The sequence below is a fragment of the Microchirus variegatus genome (genome assembly GCF_963457635.1).
Source record: "Microchirus variegatus genome assembly, chromosome: 11".
NCBI classification, from domain to species: Eukaryota; Metazoa; Chordata; class Actinopteri; order Pleuronectiformes; family Soleidae; genus Microchirus; species Microchirus variegatus.
Window position 1 is genome coordinate 13,993,333 of NC_139812.1, and position 20,814 is coordinate 14,014,146.

The following is a 20,814-nucleotide window of genomic DNA, read 5'->3' on the forward strand; positions in this document are numbered from 1 at the left end:
ACCACAAGATACACTGAACAGAGGAGGATGGGAATTTCCCTCAGGATTTAACACAACCTCAGAGCCCAATGGTTTTTTAAATCTTATAAATCACTTTTCAGTTAAGCGCCTCTGCTATGTGATTGAATATCAGGAGTAATAAGTGTGTGTGTGTGTGTGTGGGGGGGAGGGGGGTGTGTATTATCAGACTGAAGTGATCAACTCCTCACCATCTCTGATCTGGTGAAACAGTTCAAATCTCATTCTGCTCCATCAGACCATCCTGTGACGTTTTTTTGTCTTTGACACTCACATTAGTTACACAGGTATTGTGTGTGCGCCCTCCTGAGAGTAGAAATGCGATCAAATCTGAGTGTTGGACACAATGTGTCTCTGGCACAAAGTGTGACGAAGTGAGGACAATGGTTAACTCTTTACCACTTATGAAGGCGTGACAACCAAACACACCGATTTCAGTGACAGGTTTAAAGGTCTGCTTTACCCTTGAGGGGAAGCGCACACGGTCATCTTAGGATACTACATTGATTTCCATTCACTTAGACAGCTTAAACAAAGCATTATCACTAATTTAGCCATTACCAGATAATATCCAACCCTAACATGAAATTCAAATCCTTGCCCTAAACTTAATCTGCTCTTCAGAAATAAGATTTTGCCTTATTAGGACCAAGTTTTGGTCTCCATTGGAATATTAGGTTCTGCTAAGTCTTGTGTTTATGCCAGGAAAGGTCCCAAAGAGGTAACAAATAAGTACACACACACACACAGATACACACACAGATTACTTTCAGATTTAGTTTTATAAATGGAGGCTCGCCTGAAATTAATCCAACTAAGCTTCCCCACTCTTCCACATGCCTAATTGCTTTGCAGGATATCTGCAAGGAGTTTCTCGGCTTCTTTAGCTCGACGTCACGGTGGCACAGCTGTAGATAAGTATCCAGCGTGCGGCTGTACGCCGTCCACGGATTCCGCACACATTGTGAATCAGGAACTTTCAAATTAGCTGCTTGTATTGTTCTCGAAAGCAGCTGAGCGTTAAATCTGCAAAGCCTTTCAGCAGGAGGGAGAGGGGAAGAGAGGGCAGATCTGAAGAAATAATTCAGTTTTATTTCCTTGGCTGTAGCTGCACCAGACAGACTTTGAATATGCATATGGGGGAGATGGATAGGAATTGGTGATGATATATTGGCTCAGTTGTATAACTGCAATGAAGAGGAACAGATAAGACACAAAAGGCTGGAAAGTTCTTGAGTTAGAAAAGGTCAGATGTGAAACTTTGAAGCCAAGTATAAAAGGTAGTTATAGTTTGCTCTTTATGAAAATGAATGTGAATATTTGTCACATTGCCTGCGTCCACTGAGCACATTTGCAGAATGGTTTCCTTCCACTGTAAATCTCTGAGATTTTCAAAGCTTTTTTGTCATTACCATCTTTAAACTGCCAAAAACGGAAGTTTGAGAATTCATCCATAATGGTCTGTCATAGTGAAACTTTTATTTTGCAAAATACAGTATAGTGGATTAGACAAAGCAAACAGAAGTTGATGAAATAGAATGAAGTTACTCCCCTGGCAGCCAGCAAGCCCTGCTCAGTCCAATGCCTTTTGTTTGCCTCATCTTTATGGGCACATAAAAAGCTCCTTTGTTCTGTCCAGAGATCGTGTCAGAGGGCGGTCTGTCTCACTGGAGCATTGATCGCAGTTGAAAAAGAAGAAAAGTTTGACTTTTTTCTTCAGACTTTTATTTGCCTGTTTCATATTTTCCTCCTTGTGTTGCCTCTTTAGCTCGTGCTCTGTTATTTACTGCGTGAGAGTTGAGGCCATGGGGCCACACAAGGTCCTTTCTGAATGGAGTTTGCATGTTCTCTCTGTGTGTCTGTGCGTGGGTTTTCTCCGGTCTCCCACAGTCCAAATATATGCAGATTTGGGGCAAATTGGACACTCAAAATTGACCCGACAGTGAAGGGTTGTTTGTCTCTATGTGGCCCTGTGATGGACTGGCAACCTGTCCACGGTGCACCTCGCCTTTTGCCCTGTGTCAGCTGGGATTGGCACCAGCCCCCGCTTCCTTCGTGTGGAGGAAGAAGCGTTAGGAGATGAGAGTGAGTGAGTTGAGGAGGCAGGAAAAAAAGACAACAGATGTGCCAGATTTAGCCAAGAGGCAGTTTTTCACTTGAAGTGCCTGAACAGATGTGACAGTGTCACCCTAAAAAACAAAGTACAAAATACAAACATCACTTAAGTATACAGTACAACAATAAAACAGATCAGTGTTAATAGAATTATAATTGTGCACGCCCTATTACACTAACAGGTATTAAAAATGTGTGTATCTTCACACCCTCTCTGTCTCTGTGTTTGGATCAATGTGATATTAATGATTTCCCAGCAGGATAACCTAGTGTACATGCTGTGGATGACATTCCCTTTGCACGCTCTGACATTAGCTCCCACTAATACAAATGTAATCCACGTTGTCCTTCCTGCCTCACACTGACAAAATGTGTTCACTGTCACTAATCTATAAAACGACACACCTCTCACTCATTACGCCTCAGCCTATCTCAATAAAGTAAAAATGAATCCCCTTAACGGCCAGGAATGTGTATCCATGGAATCAAACGTGAGGTCTTGATAACTTTTTGGAGCCCGGAGGCCTTTAAGCAAGCTTTGACCATATTGAAGTCTTTATTAAACTCTTCTTTGGTTAGAAAAACGCGAACGAGTCAAAAAACTAATTCCGAGTCTCAGACTCAAAGGAGCTCCTTTGAGACGTGTATTGATTTGATTTCGGTGATTTCATACACATTTTCAGTGAGGAGGAGTGATGTTATTACATGTCCAAAAGGCATTTTAATATTGGGTTTATGAAAGTGATCATCCTTAGTCAACAAGGTGATGGTTAAAATAACAAAATACAGTACAATACATGTCTCAAGCCAGTCCTGTTGCTGTTTTAAATACACTAGTGCAGTGCCCGTAGGAAGTATGTTTTCCTATAATGGGAGCTGAAGAAGATTTTTCAGTTATGATAATGCATGATAAGGAACATAAAGGCTAATATAATACAAACACTGTGCAACCTCATTAGGCTAGCGGTTGTGTGTAACAGCTAGCTACACGAATGCTAATCGAAAATAAAAAAAAAATTGCGTTGTGTTTAATGAGGTTGAACAGTGTTTGTATTATGTTAGCCCTACACTAATCGTAGCCTGCCTCGCTAGCTTACCTTTGGAAACAGGTTCGCCAAGTTAGCCTCAAAATAGTAGTATGTTAAAGGTGCATTATGTAATAAATCTAAAGCAACTGGCCATAAAATCCTCTTAATATGTCACAGAGACTCAGGAATAATGTTCATAAACAAACAAACTGAACTCACCAACAACAACAGTACAGCCAAAATATTTGCATTAAAAAAAACATTTTGGAGACTGCAAATCATGTTTATGTTTTGAAATCTTATTTTGGCATATGGCGCCACCTACCGCCGTCTACCAATCATTGCAGTCAGTAGAGTCTCAGCTGCCGAGCAACAACGGGTTGCCAGTTACGTCAAAAACCAATACCAAAAAGACCTTGGTATTTTGAATTTGAATGTAGTAACTGTTTTTGGCCACATAACCCTAACCCTTAAATATGGCACCTTTAATGCAAAATAAATGTGCTCGCATATTGGTGAATGGACACTGACTTCATCGTTTCAGTATAACACCAGGTTCTGTATTGAACTGTATGAAAATGTCTCACCCACTGTGAGGACAGCTTCCTCACTCCCACCTCCCTGCTCCAGACAGCGCAGCTGCTGCTGATGAGCCGCTGCCTGCCTGGTGTAGCTTGATAAATCCGCGAAAGTGCAGCGTGATAAATCAGCAAAAATTTAAATGACTCCAAAATTTTTTGAAAATCAAGTATGTACACCATCGGGCCATGCTCAACCCATATCCAAAGTCTTAGGGCAATCTGACTAACGGTCAATGAGATATGCCCGTCACAGACAGACAGACAGACAAACGCACAGACACGTCTTGCTTTATAGATAGATGTGAACCATGTTGACAATTCTAATTATTTCCTAACACTTGTGAACGTATGCGTGGATGTTAAACATGAAAGTGGTGTGAGCCGTCATGCTTAAAAAGGCAATATGGATTACCAATAAAAACCACTGTATTAAAAGGTAATTACAGAAGCTAAACCCTTACATTAAATGGCTTCACTCGTCGGGGTTTAAAGGAGGTTTAATTTTAACCTTTAAAACCTGAGAGATTTTTTAATTATCCATGTTTTTTTTCGAAAGGGCAGCGGGTTTGTGCATTCTACTGTAAACCCAGAGCAAATATTAGGAAGATGAATTATATCTGAGTAGTTACCTTAGGGCAGAGAGTGCCTCAAACTCATTAAGATGTGAGGGGTTGGATGCAAGGTAAGCCTTGCAGTATGACAGGTAGACCACTGCAGTATTTAATGTGTCTCTCTCCCTCTCTCTCTGCCTCTGCTTTTAATAAATCACGGCGCAACATTTCTTTGTCACTGATGTCTGAACATGAGAGGGGAAGAGAGGGAGCTGGGGTAATTCATGAAGGTTATTGTGTATCATTAGCCCGGTGTAATTTAATGTGCACCACACACACACACACACACACACACACACACACACACACACACACACACACACACACACACACACACACACACACACACACACACACACACACACACACACACACACACACACACACACGCACACCGTAATTGTGATGCAGCGGAGGTGAATCGTGCACATGGGCTCAGCAAGGTGTAAAATGAACCAGTGCTGATTAGGGTGCTCCATTTACCAAAAAAAGCAGCAGACCACCAAAACTGACTTTCAATAGTGTGCAATGCTGCAAGGTCTTTTAGTGTTAAAGATGTAATTCATTTCCCCTGTATCAATGGATCTTTAGTAAGATCTGTAGATGATTTGTGTGCCTTTTAGCCAATGGCCTCCTTCACATTCCCACACTTTGGATCATAATGAGGAGCACAGCACAACCAGAGGTCAGTAACTGGCTTCACTGAAGCAAATGTGTGATAAATGCCTTGCTGAGGGGCATGTAGTTGTGTGGTAGAACATTACTCAGGCACACTTTCCACCAAGATTGGAAGTGTTCATGTGGGGAATAAACTGCCGGGCCCAAGAATCCTTCCATTAACTTAAGCCTACCCTCTTTTATTTATGTGGGGATTTGGTGTCATTAATTTCCAAATGATTTTCATAGAGGTTGGAAATCATTGGTCTAGATAGTTTTAAATGAAATACTGAGCCCGCAGTTGTTGTAATTATGAACGTGTCATTGGTAGGGGAGTGGAATAGAGGAAGAAAGACATAGTGACTAAAGGGACCACAGCCAAATGTAATAAGAGATTTTCTTCGATTTTGGCACCTCATGTAAAATGTTCTTAGGAGTCCCAGGATTTCAGCACCTCCGCGCAACACTTCTTATTTTAAAAAAAAACTAACTTCTTCCATCACTTAACGTGAGGCATGCACACATCAGATTAGATTCGATTAGAATTTCCACATTCATTATTGTGCTTTGCTGCTACAAGGCAATCCCCTGTAATACTGCCGTATCCTAAAATCTAGTGTTAGAGGGCTCTGTGGCTCTAGGAGGTCTGTAGCTGTGCAACAGAGCGATGCATTGAATTGTTTCAGAGAGCAGGGACCAAAAGACTTTGCTAAGACAACAGAGAACAAGGTTGTATCTGACAGATCTGTGGGAGCCCGCGCTGAAGGAGGAGGGAGAATGCTAATTTGGTTTCACTCAGTCAGAGCGCGGAAAAAAAAGCAGGACTCCTTTGTGGACGCGACCTTGGTCATCTTTTTTAGCCTCATTCCTAATTGAAGAATTAACTTTTTCTGAGCCCTGTTAATTTTGGCATTTAAGCACACAAAGGACTCGTGTGATATCTGCTGAATGTCCAAACAATAACCGCACATTTGTTTCTTTGGCCACAGGTTTACAGAGTTTCTGGAGCCATTCGAGCGAGTGATTCAACAGGAAGAGCTTTGGCTCTACAAGAATCCTTTAGTGGAGTCCGACCGAATTCCCAAGAGAGTCATGTTTGTAAGTACCTTTTATAATTTACGAATTGCTCTCATTACAGACTTGACTGGCACAAAATTCCCTGTTGTTATTATTACGTTCTACACGATTACGTCCTACTTAATTCTAAGTTCATTAAGGAAAATGAGTCGCACAAAACCTCCTCTCTCTCGTTCCACTGTCGAGGTTGAATCATGTTGATAGGGAAACTATCGCAACTCCTCCTGGAGCAAAGTGGGTGGCGCAGTGTTAAGATTAAGAACCCTTTAAGTCCCGCAAGGGGAAATTCAATTCTGCAGTGAGTTAGTGAACACACACAGCACACAGTGAGGTGTAGAACATGTAACCCAGCGCAGTGAGCTGCCATGCCAGTGAGCGGCGCTCAGGGAGCAGTGAGGGGGTTAGGTGCCTTGCTCAACAGCACTTCAGCTGCGGACTGGTCGGGGATTGAACCGGCTACCTTCCGGTCTCGAGCTCGAAGCCCTAACCATTAAGCCACAGCTGAAGATGAGTTCCGAGCAGATACAGCAGGGAGGAAAGAATACTTTCCCTCTGGCTCACATTATAAACATAGTGCAAATAATCCAAATAATCTCTCGAGCAATGAACACCAGCTTGAATACATTTAAAACGCAGCATACTGGTTATTACAGTTGTGCGTCACATATTGCTGCCAGAATCAGATGGCGCACACTTAATAGTGCTTTTTTTTTTTTCCTCGAAGAGCAATCATGGTAAAATCTAACAACAAAGATAGCTGCTGTAAAATACTTCAAATCCTATTGTCCCATCTGCTGCCAAAATGTTCCTCCTAACCACAAGAAATTTATGGAAATTTATTTCAGCATCTTCATACATAGAGATGTAATAGAGAATTGAACATCATGGGAAATTTGCTTATTCCCGTCCGTGCCATAAATCTCATGTACTCACCCTCACCACAGCATATAATGTAGTAGCCTGGAGATTATTCTATCTAAGTATAAAACCAGTAAGCAGACTCTGTTCAGAGTTCAGTAATATACCTACCAGCAAGCCATAACCTCTGCCTTAATCAAATACAATACCTTTATCTCTGCGTGTAATTCAGTCACAAACAGACATTGGAAAACGAGGATTTTATAGAGGATTTGTGTGTTCAGTTTCTTACCAAGTAGTCAAGCACTGTGACCTGTTGTCGGCACTAGATCGCTGCCGCAATCGTCGGAAAAATATATTGAAGTGTTGTGAAATGATGACCATAAAAAACCTGTTTATCCAGGCCGTCTCAGGCAGAAACTGCTCTGTGTGAAGCAGAACTGTTACTGCAATAATCTTCTGAATGTTCTAAACCCTCTGATAAGGAGTGAATTATACAGTATCCCCTCTGTTATAAGGAGTGTGTTACTTCGGTTCCGTTTCCATCGGTTTCTGAATATTGGTGGGGAATGTTTTTCCTTTTATGTTTCTGCTCTCGCTCTGGAGGTTTGCAGAATCTATCTGACCATTAATAGTCCTTGGAGGGGGGATTTTCATAGTTACTGTATGCATCACTGTGACCTTCATTAAGATGTTATACTGTATTATCTTGCTCACAGCCCCCAAATGTCCCTCACGGATTATATAACTTTGGAAGTGACAGGGACAGACTCAGTGTTGATCTACAGCTTCTCTCTTCAGTAGAGCTAAAAGTAAAAGAAGATGGGTGTTAGATGGGTGAAGACAACGTGATGTAATGGTCGAATGAAGATTCATCGCCGAGGCCTTGATTAATGAGCGATAGTTGGCGAGTAAGGCCTCCAGCAGACAAAGGACGGAGGGCAGACGGGAAGTAAAGGCCACATTATACTTCTCCGACTGCGTAATGCATTATCCGACTGCGTAACCACGGGGCCCCCTTGAGCCTTCATACTTCTGCGTCGTGGACGGATACGCCCTGCAATATTTCCCGCCTGATCAGTAGGGGTCGCTGCGCAAGTTTGTTGTGCTTTTGGCTATTGTGAGCAATGGCGTCCGAGAGAGAAAGAGAGAGAAAGACTGTTGTTGTTGAAACAGAGGCCGTTTCGCACTTTTCTGTGTCACGGAACGCAGTTTTAAGATAATTTGGGGCGAGAAATTGGCCATTTAGAGTCTAAACATGTGGTTTGTGTATTAAGATATGACGTATTTATAGTTTGGCAGCGACGTTGTCGGCGGTGATCAGCTCCGCCTCTGTGGACGCTCGGTGCGCACTGTGAGCCGGCACAGAGCAGCTTCGCATGGCCTGTCCTGAGGACCAATCGCAGCTCTTGCCATCTCCGTTGTCCCTCGACGGAGTGACGGACACTTAAAAAATATTTTGTGCAGTCGGAGACGACGCAGAGGCTCTGCGTAACCTGCGCAGAGCACTTTACGCAAGAGTATAAATTGGGCTTAAGTGTGGGGAATGAAGGTGGAGGAGCTGGTAGTCATGGTCAGAGCTTGAGAGGAGCTGGATTCTGTGGGGTTTTGGAGTGGGCTGCAGACAAACGAGAGAGATACAAGGGCAGAGCAAAAACACTTGAAACACGAGCTTGTAAGAGAACTGATGACAATTGTATGAAAAGTTAGAATAATGTCAAAGTTCTCCATTAAAATATCTAAAATGACAAGGCTAATTTTGTCGAGTGAAGAACCTTCATCGACATTTCCAACACTCTTTAGATCTAGAGGAATAAAAAAAAAAAAAACACTTTTGGTTAGCCTTGCAATGACTTCATCTGCTTTACTGTCTCCACTATTGTGAAATGACCATGGAGACTTTACAGCGCTGCAGCTGATTTCACTGAGCACCACATTTTTGTAAATCTCATCAAACAACCCATGTGTACATTAAGTGTCTGAATAATAAGTGGACTATAAAACTATATCCACTAATCAGACCCTTGGTGTAAGATACACATCAATTATTTGACGAGATTTGCGCTCACTAAGATGCATACTTACTTTCATCCATGCACACAACTGTATAAAGTAACACTGACACAAGTTGAAACGAAAAAAGTCAACCAGTTAAATTGACTGAGACTTCATTTTGTTGGGTTTCAGTGAACATCTTGGAATAATAAATACAGTAAGACCACAATGAACATTAAGGTCTAGGCGCTGGAAGTTTTTGCTTTAATAATTCAAAAGAACATATATTATGAAGCAAGATCAATGGCATTGGCAAATCTTTGAAATACTTTTAAATACCTCAATGTGTTTCTATGGCAACGCAAATCAAGTCCTCTTTTTTTCCTTTTTTTCCCCTTTAGAACTGGTGGTATTCGAGATAGCTGTTTCACCCTGAATAAATTCTGAGGGGATGTAAAAAGTCTCTCCTGCCAGTGTGCGTTTTGTTTTCTCACCGGGTTTCCTCACAACCTCCCTGCTAAAATAATAGAAACTGATGTGAGTGTAAGGTCACTGAATCAGAGGCTGACAAAATGTGATAGATGATACAAGGCACAGCTTGATGCTTGAGTCATTTTAATCCAAAATGTTATTTAGTATACACAGGGTTTGTAAGCTTGTATTTTGAAATTCATACAGCAAACAGCAACGCAAATCAAATGTCTTGAGGAATTATTGTTGATTTTAGTTTGAATTTTAAATGATCAAGTCCCTCGGAACAAAATGGACTTTGAGTAATTACAGCATGATTAAAGGTACCATATGTAAGATTGTGGCAAAAACGGTTACTACATTCAAATTCAAAATACAGAGGTCTTTTGGGTTTCGTTCTTTTGACGTAACTGGCAACCCGTGGTTGCTCGGCAGCTGAGACTCAATGAGACTGCAATGATTGGTAGACGGCAATAGGTGGCGCCATATGCCAAAACATGATTTCAAAACATAAACATGATTTGCAGTCCGCTTCAAATTCCTGAGTGTCAGACTCAATTCCTGAGTCTCTGTGACATATAAAGAGGATTTTTACTACGATTAGTGTAGGGCTAACATAATACAAACACTGTACAACCTCATTAGATACAACGCAATTTTTTTTAAAATTTGGCTTAGCATTCGTGTAGCTAGCTGTTGTGACTGTCAGCCACACAACAGCTAGCCTAATGAGGTTGCACAGTGTTTGTATTATGTTAGCCTTTACGTTCCTTGATTGGTGGTCTGCCAAATATTTTTTTGAATGCAAATATTTTGGCTGTACTGTTGTTGTTGGTGAGTTCAGTTTGTTATATGAACATTACTCCTGAGTCTCTGTGACATATTAGGAGGATTTAATGGCCAGTTGCTTTAGATTTATTACATAATGCATGTTTAAACCACACTATTTACCCCCAATCACTGCTTTTTTTGATTAATTAAAAAAATAAATAAATGTGTGTTTGTGCTGGAAGTGATTATGTTTACCTCCGTGTAATTTATCTGTAAATTTGCACTGAATTTATTTTCTTTCCCCTTACTCTGAACACATTAGGAGGCGGAAATTAATTAATTTAGTATTTGGTGGTAAGAGGACGAGGCGAGAGCGCTCTCTTTAAACATGTTTTTGGCTGCAACTGCAGTTCAGAAATATTAATGCACCTCTGAGTGTGAATCCAAGTGCGATTACACATTTGATCCCTGGTACTTCATGGGCAGACAGAGACACGCAGATATAGAAAAGGCTCAGCACTCAAGAGTAATTCACTATATGTGAGTCATTAAAATGGAATTAAAACACAACCTTTGCTTATTATCTAGGTGCTGAGGAGACCCGGAGATCTTATCAAGTTAAGAGAAAGACTCTCCTCTGTGTAGGCATAATAAAGAACCTTCATTTTGCCTTGACTTAACTCTGAGTAAAGGGCATGGTACAAGTCAATTTTTTTTCCCAAGCAAAAGTAATTTTGTAACCCTGCACAACACCCAGGAGTTACAATGCAATATTCCGATGCATCTCTAATTTGTTTTTGTTTTTATTTACTCACAGGCAATTTCGTTTCTTACCCCACTAGCGGTGATATTTGTGGTGAAGATAATACAGAGAACGGACAAGACAGAAATCAAAGAGGCATGTTTAGGTAAGGAACGTCCTTTGAATATTCTGTATACATATAACAATAATCAGACATTACATCCACAATATTTAGCATTTCATGCTCTTTGTTATGGGTCATCCTTTCACTCTGATTTTATCCTGTTTACCGTTTGCCATGGATTTAGAGGACTGCATAGCCTTGGGATAACAGAGAGCATTATAGAAATGTATTACAAATCCAATTAAAGAAGATGCAGAGATGAACTGTGCGGAGAGATGATGATATAATGTTCGAGTGTTGCTGTCACAGTGCTGTGTTGAACCTCGCATGTCCATTGCCATCTACAGAGACACGGCGGTGCAGAGAAACATTGCTGCGAAGAACAAACAATAAAAGGGAGCCCATTATTCTTCTAATCATGGGTTTAAACCAACACTCCATCTCCATCTCTACACCTAATCAAAGAGAAAGAAAGATCATAAAAGCAGTTTTTCGACTGTGTGTGCAATTAAAGCTCAATTTAGCTCCAGCACATACACTACAGACCGCCCTACTTTTTTGTATACACCACAGTAAAACCTCCGAAATGTGTTTTTTTCCTCTCCATTATTAATGAAGTTCCAAGTTGTCCCTGAGATTGCACGTATTATTGTGCTTATTAAACAACATTTCAAGCTGATCTGGCCTCGCGGAGTTTGCAGTAAAGAGTTGCTCCGTATATTCTGCAGAGACACACAGAAAGACAAACATATAAAACACAAAGGATAGATACACAAAAAGACAAACATTAATGCAACTTGAACAGGTAGTTAGATTTTTCACCTCCATTGTACCTTCAGGGCCTGTTTTTACTACTATTGTGCACTTACTGTTTGACACAGTGTGTTCTGCTATCTTCTTTGCTTTCTTTGTCGTAAAAGGAGCACACTGTTCCCTTCATGAGTGTACCTCACAACACTCATTCATTCTCAAACTCATATATTCTTAATTGTATGATAATCCAGCAGTCAGGCTATGATGAAGACATTTTGCCTGAATTTGATTATACTTTGGGAATAGCAAAGCTCTCAGAGACACAGTGATGATTCTGCAGGGAGTTTAAAAATTTGGCGACAATGCATGAGCATTTTTATACATCATCTAAATGCGAGAGCTCATAACACACTGTTTTATAGTTTGGCAGGTGCAGAGGGAGTCATCTTCTGGATAGTGAAACAATGACAGATTTTCAATCATAGAAGTCTGTATCGTGGTCTATGCTTTATGTGTCAAAGCTAAACTTTCTGGAATTTATCGTACCACTGGGCTCCTGCACACCTGCTCACTGAATGCATCCTACACGTTTTGGACAATAGCAGTGGGATGTATCTAAGTGTTTTTATATTGAGAGATTATGTTTAATTCAACTGAATAGAACAACAACAGCCTAAGCGTCCATAAGCCGAATAAGAAATACTGGTAGTTTAATAACAGCGACCATGTCTTTGCTCAGCATACTGAGGTCTACACTGAGGAGGAATGCAAGAAGCAGGTCAATTTGGAAAGTGTTGCAGGTTGATTATTAAGAAGACAAATGCAGTATCAGTTGACTTAAGGTGAGCTTCGGGATTGGCAAGTCAATTTAGCCCCTCTCAGTCCTCTAGACTAAAAAAAAAAGAATCACAAGGTCTGAACGTGAAATATTTGCCATGACAACACCTGAGACCTGAGCAGATGATGACTTTTTTTTATGAGTGACATGGCTATGGAACAGGCTAATTTGTGTTGTTTGTTGTGGTGTTAATGTGTTAATATTAATCATAAATCTGGGGAAAGTAATTTGACATATTCGCCAATACATCCAAAATAACCTTATAGCCTAATGTAAATCAAGAAATCTGCACCTCCTCTAAGCTCTGATTCCATTATTGCACCTTTTCCTAGCTTCGTTTCCAGTGGCAATCTGTCAATCCCAGGGCAGTTACAAGGAGTTTGTAAAGCAAGGAAAACATTTCAACAAATACAAGCAAGCAAGCAAACAAATACACTTTAAGCAACAATCATAAAAAAAACAAAAAAAAACACTTGTCTTCAAAATGTATGTGTCTACTTTTGCTGAGACCTAGTGATCAATGACAGCTTCAATAATAGGAATCGCTGAAAGAAAAACGGAAAGAAAAAACAAGCAGAAGTGCAAACACATGCTTCCAAAACGTTGTCAGTGATGCTGTTGGCAGTGGACCAGGTAATGGTGCCCAATACCTGATTGTAAAGTTGTCTCCAGTCCCTCTGTCGCCAGTCCCGCTGTTGTGAAAAGCATAATGTAAAGTGGGACTAAGAAAGTCAATTGCAAAATTGTGTTTTGATCAGAGAGGTGGTAGAGACACAGATTTTTATCACAAGACGTATAACTTCAAAACTCGAAACTGGGAAGATTTGCGCCTGAATCAATAAGAACATTTCCAGATACTCAAATACAATGATTTTCCGCCTGAACAAAGTGGTTTAGGGGTTTAGTTCCGCTTGAAATGACCATCAATAAACCTCCCAGCGCTGCACTTTATCTGAGGGGATGGCACTGCAGCAGGAGTTTTATACGTTACCATACGCGCAGGTCTCCTCGTACTGAGATAGATCTGACAACGTGAACACCTTGCAATTTTATGTCTCATTTCTGAACTGGTCAAATGGAACATGTACCGCTTGGACTCTCAGGACTCGGAGCTCGACAGGCTTTGCCTAAAAATAACTAATAAATGCTAACTATCACAGATGCTTTGCTCCTCTCAGCACCTCAGCAACATAATAAATTGGGCATTGGAGATGGGAAGAGGATTCGGTTTGTTTGTAAGCAACTGGGATTAACCCATGAGGGCAGATACTTTGGCCAATGATGACAAAGCTAATTAAATGAACATATGGTTACAGTGCAGTTCCTACCGTAGTTCAACCAACTGTAGATGTGTCTGCATTACTGTAGGGATACTGGACTTATTTTGTTCCATATTAACTATCTCAATGATATTTGTTAGTGTTAAACTACACACTCTTAGAAATAAGGGTTCCAAAAGGGTCCTTCTACAAGGGCTGAGGTTCTACCTGGAACCATTTGCTCCTGAAAAACCATTTCCCGAATAAAGGGTTTTCAAGGGTTCTTGGTAACACTGATGGTTTCAGTAAGAACCATTTTGATCCAGAGAACCCTTTAAAACGCCTTTCCTGAATAAAGGGTTTTAAAAGGGTTATTGGTGGAACCCTCCAAAAGGGTTCCAGGTGGAACCTTTATAAAAAGTTTCTACATGGAGCCAAAATGGGTTCTCCTATGAGGACAAGCAGTAGAATCTTATATGGTTCTACTTAGCACTTTTATTTCTAACAGTGTAGATTTGTGGCTTTGAGGGAAATATTTCAATAACTGAAGCTGCACTTTGATGTAGAGGTGAACATTGTCACCTCACAACAAATACATCCTTAGTATGAGTTTTCTTTAGGTGAATTCAGCTTCTTTTCACATTCCAAAGACATGCAGATTGGGTTTAGGATCGGCGTCGACTCTCAATTGCCTGTACGTATCATTGTGAGTTTGGACAGTTGTTTATCTCTGTATGTTGGCCTCCTGTCCAGGATCGACTCTTCCTCTTGCCCAATTTGTCTCCAACTTCCCTCCCCCCGCAGAATGAGGAGTAGATAAGGGATGAATATATCTCAGCAAGTCTTGCGGGAATTATTATTTCATTTGGAACAGACTTTCGGCAAATTTTACTCAATACGTTCGGTTTATGACCGAACATCTCCCAAACTCTATCAGCCTCAGGTGTGCATGAGTGTGATGCTGAGCACGTGTTAACGGGGCAACACACACTTTTCTGATTTGTGTGTTTATTCACACATAAATCCGGCGAGTACAAAATATATATATATATATAATATATATATATATATATTTTTAAAATGAAATTGCCATATGAATTATTGGTGCAGGGAGTAGGGGTAGGAGCTGATATTGGATTTCTTCCCACTCCCTTTTGAACATGCATGATTTAGATTAATTTCTGTCATTTATATTTTATGTGCATGTTTCATGATCAAAATAAAATAAATCATCATCATCATGCCAGAACCTGTACTGCACTGGTGAATTAATGCTTTCACTATAGCTCTCGTGGCGTTATGGAGGATACAATGTGCTCACCTTGTCTGTTTTTAAAAATAAACCTCAGTATTGTAAGATGCTAATATGCGTGTGTGTGCTTGTGTCAATCTTCCTTCTCCTCCAGCTGTGTCCCTGGCTCTTGCCCTGAATGGAGTCTTCACAAACACCATCAAGTTGATTGTTGGCAGGTAACAAGCAGAAAGCACTTTACAGCCTCTGATAGTGGTTAAATATTAGGCTGCAGCCTCTGAATGACATGTTTCAGCTTTCTCTCAATAGATAAATGGTCAGGTATCGCTTGGACAGAGATCGATTTCTCTCAAACAAAACCATAATTTTTGTTGTTTGCTTTATTTCACAGACCAAGGCCGGATTTCTTTCATCGCTGTTTCCCCGATGGACAAGATAACTCAAAGATGCAGTGCACTGGAGAGCCAGATCTCGTTTCCGAGGGACGCAAGAGCTTCCCCAGCAGTCATTCCTCCTGTGAGCATGAATGTCATTCCCAGCAGATCTCTGGCAGCACTCTTAAAGCAATGCCAACAAATAACAGATGCCAACCTCACATCGCTGAATCAATTATGAAGGCATATGTAGCTACTCATGCAAGGTTTCACATAGAAAACCTTGAGTGGTTGTCTACAGGGTATTTACATTCACATTTCAATGCAATGATGTTGCTGCGGTCCTTCTCTTTATAGGCTATTGAGTTGACATTGAGTCATCCTGCAGTGGCTTGTTAAGATGTTAAGTTACGAGTGTGGGGGATTTTGTCCATCATATTCAGTCTCGAGCACTTAGTGAGTGTTAAATGCATGCTTGTCTGATGTCAGTGTCAGCTGCTGCGTTCAGCTCTGCTCCCTCATGTGCGACACAGGGCATCTATTCTACAATATTGCTTTCCAGGTCACAACAATGGTGTGTTAAATAATTCAGATGTTTTTCTGTTGTCCAGCAGATGGATGTAAGTATGCAAGTGTTTCAGGCACATAAATGCGTACGTATTTGAAAAAAAATCAGTGAGTGACCTGTTGCCATGGACTTTGAAATGTATTTTCAGTCATGCTCTGGACCTCAGAAAACTCCAGAAGCAATACAATAACAGTGAAATTACACCGAACCCCCTGTGATCGATTATGCGATCTATATATCTTTATATCCTGGGGTAAGCTGGGTAGCATCTGTGGTATATTTGATATTTATGTTGTTTACTTTTATTCAAATCTCATATTACATTACCTCTCTGGATGCACATTCACACTTAACAAGGCAATTATGTAAAATTCATAAGCACAGCCAGAATGTGTAAACAAGGAAATATAGCATAGTATTGAAGCATTTATCACAGGTTGAAAAGCAATAACTCTGTCACTGTGACCATACTGAAATAATTTGTCTTTTTATATTTGTAATTAAAGTGAAAATGTTGCATCTAAACTTAGGCATACGGATTTTTTAACACTTTATATTACACTACAGTGACAACATGGAAATAGTACGGTAATAACCAAGCCAGCATTTCCTTGTGGGCCCAATAAGGCTTAGATTTTGGGATGAGTATGGGTTTCAAGCAAATTTGTCTGTAGTTTTCTGTGGTGGTTTGCTCACATGGGCTTTCCATGTGGAGCCCATTTTACTGAAACCATATGAGACCTGCATAATTTGCCCACATCAATGCCCACTTAGTGCCCAGGTAGCCTGGAAAGGGTATTAGGTGGACATAGGCTTAAAGGGGACATATTATACTCTCACTATATATTTTTCCAAGTTAACCTAGCTCCCTGGTGTCCTAATGAACATGCCTGTGACATGCTTTGGTCAAAATACCATGAGGATGAAGCACCACAGCAGTTCAATCACCCTGCAAAAACAGCCCTGTTCAGAACGTTCGGTTTAGTAGTATCTCTTTAGGTCCACCTTAAAAAAAGTAAAACGAAACTTAAAGGGGAAATAAGTAGTTTATAGTGCCATCTGGAGGAGAGACTGAAATTTACAACAAAGACCTGCTGCTCTGCTCACCCCCTCCCTTCCCTGAGCCCTACAGTATCTGCAGCTGGTCAAATGTCGTCCTCGTTGTCCTTCTCCGTGTCAGCAGATGAGGTTCGTGAGGCGAGGGAGAGGGCGAGCTACCGCGGCCGTAGCAGACGAAGCGTAGAGAGTGGAGGCGGGACTTCCGCTACAAGTAAAGAGACGCTTGTTTTGTTCTCTCGCGTTTGTCCTTACAGGCTCAGGTAGAAACATGGCGTCTCGCTGCTAACAGTGGCTATGCAACCGCGGTCCGCTGTCATGTTATTTAACATGACTTTTTGAAACACTACGAAAATGAAACAAAAACTATTACACAGCGACTAGACAATGCAGGAGCACATAATATGTATAAAAAAGTGGATTTTGGGTTATATAAACCCATAAATACTACATATGGTACCTTTAAGGGACACCAAATTACTGGGAGCTAACAGCAGTTAGCATTTGGAAAAGTGATCATTTGCAGGCTCTAGCAGGCCTATATATATTATATAACATGTATCCACTGGACAGATAAATCATCTGAGGCTGGAAGTTGTGTAGGACTCTGTGCTGCACTGTGGAGCCAAGAAAGGACTTCGCAGACTTCCGGTTTTTGGATACCATCGCCCTCAACAGCACTCTCTTGTGTTTTACGGACAAAGCGGAGCTCCGTGAGTCCCAATGACTGCGGTCGACATCGCATGTTATATCTCTTGTACTTACACTGAGGAGAACCACAAAAACACGAGTGAGTGATCTTTTTTTCACACTTTGCCTCCAGAGTCTCAAATATAAGGATTTAAATGATTAAAAAGTTGATTTTGCATAATATGTCACTTTTAAAGTGGGCAAGCACAGGTGGTACCACCATGAAAAACATGGTCAAACCCACTTTGGATCCATTATTGAGTTGTAACTCACGGGAGTGACCCAAATGCAGGATACAGACAGGTGGTATGGTGTTTCATGGTGAGAGGCGGTGGCTGGCAGATGGGAGGCAGGCAAGTAGTGATCGTGAGAGATGAAGAGACCAGGTCTTAGACAAAATATAAACACACTTGGCCTGAACGTATACTACCACAACAATCTGGCGATGAGTGGCTTAAGCAGAAGATAGGTAGATATAATGTAAGGCTGAGGAACTGATGAGAGGCAGGTGTGCAGACTGGGAGTGGTGATGGGCTGATGGCTCACAGTTTGTAATAGGGTGATAATATCATAGTAATACCATGCTATTTTAAACACATTTTCCAGATTTGTAATAACAATGCTCTCTCTTAAGTAAATAATAAGACTGTAGGTAAAGTAGGTAATAGCTCTCTGAGAATCAATGAGATAAGGACTAACATCAGTCTAATACTTTCACATTAATATGCTTGTGAATAAGAATGAATAATAATTACATGTAAAGTAGACATTCATCCCTCCTTATGCCCCGCACACAATTTCCATTGTTATTGCCCTGCTATTACTCGATGATTGCTCCAGAAATAAGATGGTATTACCATAATATTACTTTCTTTATTACAAAATTATACCGTCTTACAAATACAGTTTAGTTTCAATCTTGGGTTTGGTGAAGGGCGTATGTATGTGCAGTAAAACCCAGTGCTTGTGAAATGTTGTGGCAATTATGTGCCTTGAACTACTCCATGAAAGGTATCAATGTCTTTGTCACAATAATATGGTAAAATATCATCAGAGAAGACATGGAATAGGCAGTCATATGTAACAGTGATGGTGAGTTTCATTGTCAATTTCATTTAATCGCAATTTTCAAGTTGCACCTTCCCAGCTTCTCAAAGACCTGCCTTAGGAAAGAAGTTCTTTGAAGTGCTCTCTGAGTCCCATTGCTTTGCAATCCACCGCAGCGCTATATATGGCTAACATACATCTGTGGGGCAGCTCTAACAGCCTCGTGTTGTTGTGCTGCGAATGAGTAAGTGATTTAGAGAACCACACAGCAGGGACATGATAAGCACCTATGTCAGGGGAGAAAAGGAAGAAATCCAATTTCCTGTTAATGTCCCCTTTCATGACGACAACACTTTTTGGACCATGCACAAGTTGGAGAGCTTTTAACAGAATGAATGCGGAAAAAGACGCCGAATAGAGCGAGACACATGACAAGTGTGCAAGTATCGCCTTATTGTAATGTGCAAAAAAGCAGACGGGGCTATCTCACACGAAGCATTCACACACTCTTTCGGCCAAATAATATGTATGGTAATCAGATGACCCAAACAAATACATAAGAATTTAAAAGCACTCACCCGACTTCAGTGCTCAATGACTGCCTTTTTTTTTCATAGCACAAAAACTTTTATTTAATTTCAAAGTTTTTAAAGCCTCTCGGGTTCTGTGTGATTAGATTTTGTTGCTTCTTCTCGCGGCAAACTAACAGAGTAACGACAGGAGACGGGTCTCAGAAAGTGAAAGACAAACAGATAAACACAAACTCTTGAACCCACTTCAACAGCAAAGCCCTGAAAGCCGGGCGTGAACCATTACCAAAATGGTCCTAGTCCTATTCATATTCATCACACCCTCTCTCCCTGTGCATATCGAGTCCATTAGATATGATCGGTTAATAGGCGCTCTTAAAAACCATCTGCCATCTTTGCCATTTATTCCTTCCATGTCTGTAAGAATCCTGTGAGACACATCCAGTCACGGCTTTACGTCTCCACACTGCTTCTTTCACCCATATTGAATAGCATATAGGTTGGGATGTCAGTCTTATTATTTCAGTATCGAGGGAGAGAGAAGGACACTTGTGCAAAGTGTGCTCTCGTATGTTTACCCACTCATGCCCCTCCAGTGCGTCTGGAGTGTGATGAGGGTACAGGTTGAGGAGCAGCTTGTGTAGGAGTGCAGACCATTATATAGCGCTAATGAGGAGTTCCTGTCCGGCTTTTGTATGTTAATGGATGAAACGAGCTTAGTGCCCGAGCAGTTGGTAAATATGCATCACACTCCTGGACAGAGGGGTGTTCCGCTGTTCTCCGCACAGGTCAGAGGTCAGAATAGGAGGCAGATGGATTGGGGAAATGAGTTTGGTTGGGCGTGTTGTGTGTGTGTGTGTGGGCAGGTACTTCAAGAGGAGAAAGATATTTAAAAAATATATTTATAACCAAATTAAAAGAATCTACCAAAGCATTGCTCCACTTTTTTTTTTTTTTTTTTTTAATTTGTGATTTAGATTCAACCGCCTCTGTTTTGGATGGTAATTGTCTCTTTGCGTAATCACCCTATTTTCTTCTTTAAAAAAAAAGTGTAATCAAACTTAAATTTTCTTGTTCTTTGTGTTTTGAAGGAAACTGCACTCACCACCTCCATTAACCAACCTTGTTTAGTCTCAATGAATGACCTTCCAAGGCTTTTTAGAGCATGTGAACTGAATTCATTGCAATTCATGTTTTCTTTCATTGTCAGCCTCCTCTATAGCTTTTGGACTTTTTGGTAATTCTGCTTCCTCTTGAGAAGAAACCAACAGTGTTCAAACCATACTTCTCCAAACATGCTGGTTATAGTCTAAGTTATGCTATAATCTTACATTTGTGAGTGGTGTAGGAGTTCCCACTCATGTATTAAGTATAAAATCAAACAGTTGTATTAGTCTAA

General features: G+C 40.8%; 1 protein-coding gene across 1 annotated transcript in view; it reads left to right on the forward strand.

Annotated features, from left to right (window-relative positions):
• Positions 1-20,814, forward strand: part of plpp4 (phospholipid phosphatase 4) — a gene marked incomplete at both ends in the record, with an annotated part of 42,436 nt that overhangs the window by 16,887 nt on the left and 4,735 nt on the right. The window contains 4 exons of the mRNA XM_083897957.1: positions 6,000-6,108; positions 11,000-11,090; positions 15,305-15,368; positions 15,542-15,666. Of these exons, the coding sequence (XP_083754083.1) occupies positions 6,000-6,108; positions 11,000-11,090; positions 15,305-15,368; positions 15,542-15,666 (389 nt within the window). The remainder of the gene's footprint in view (positions 1-5,999; positions 6,109-10,999; positions 11,091-15,304; positions 15,369-15,541; positions 15,667-20,814) is intronic.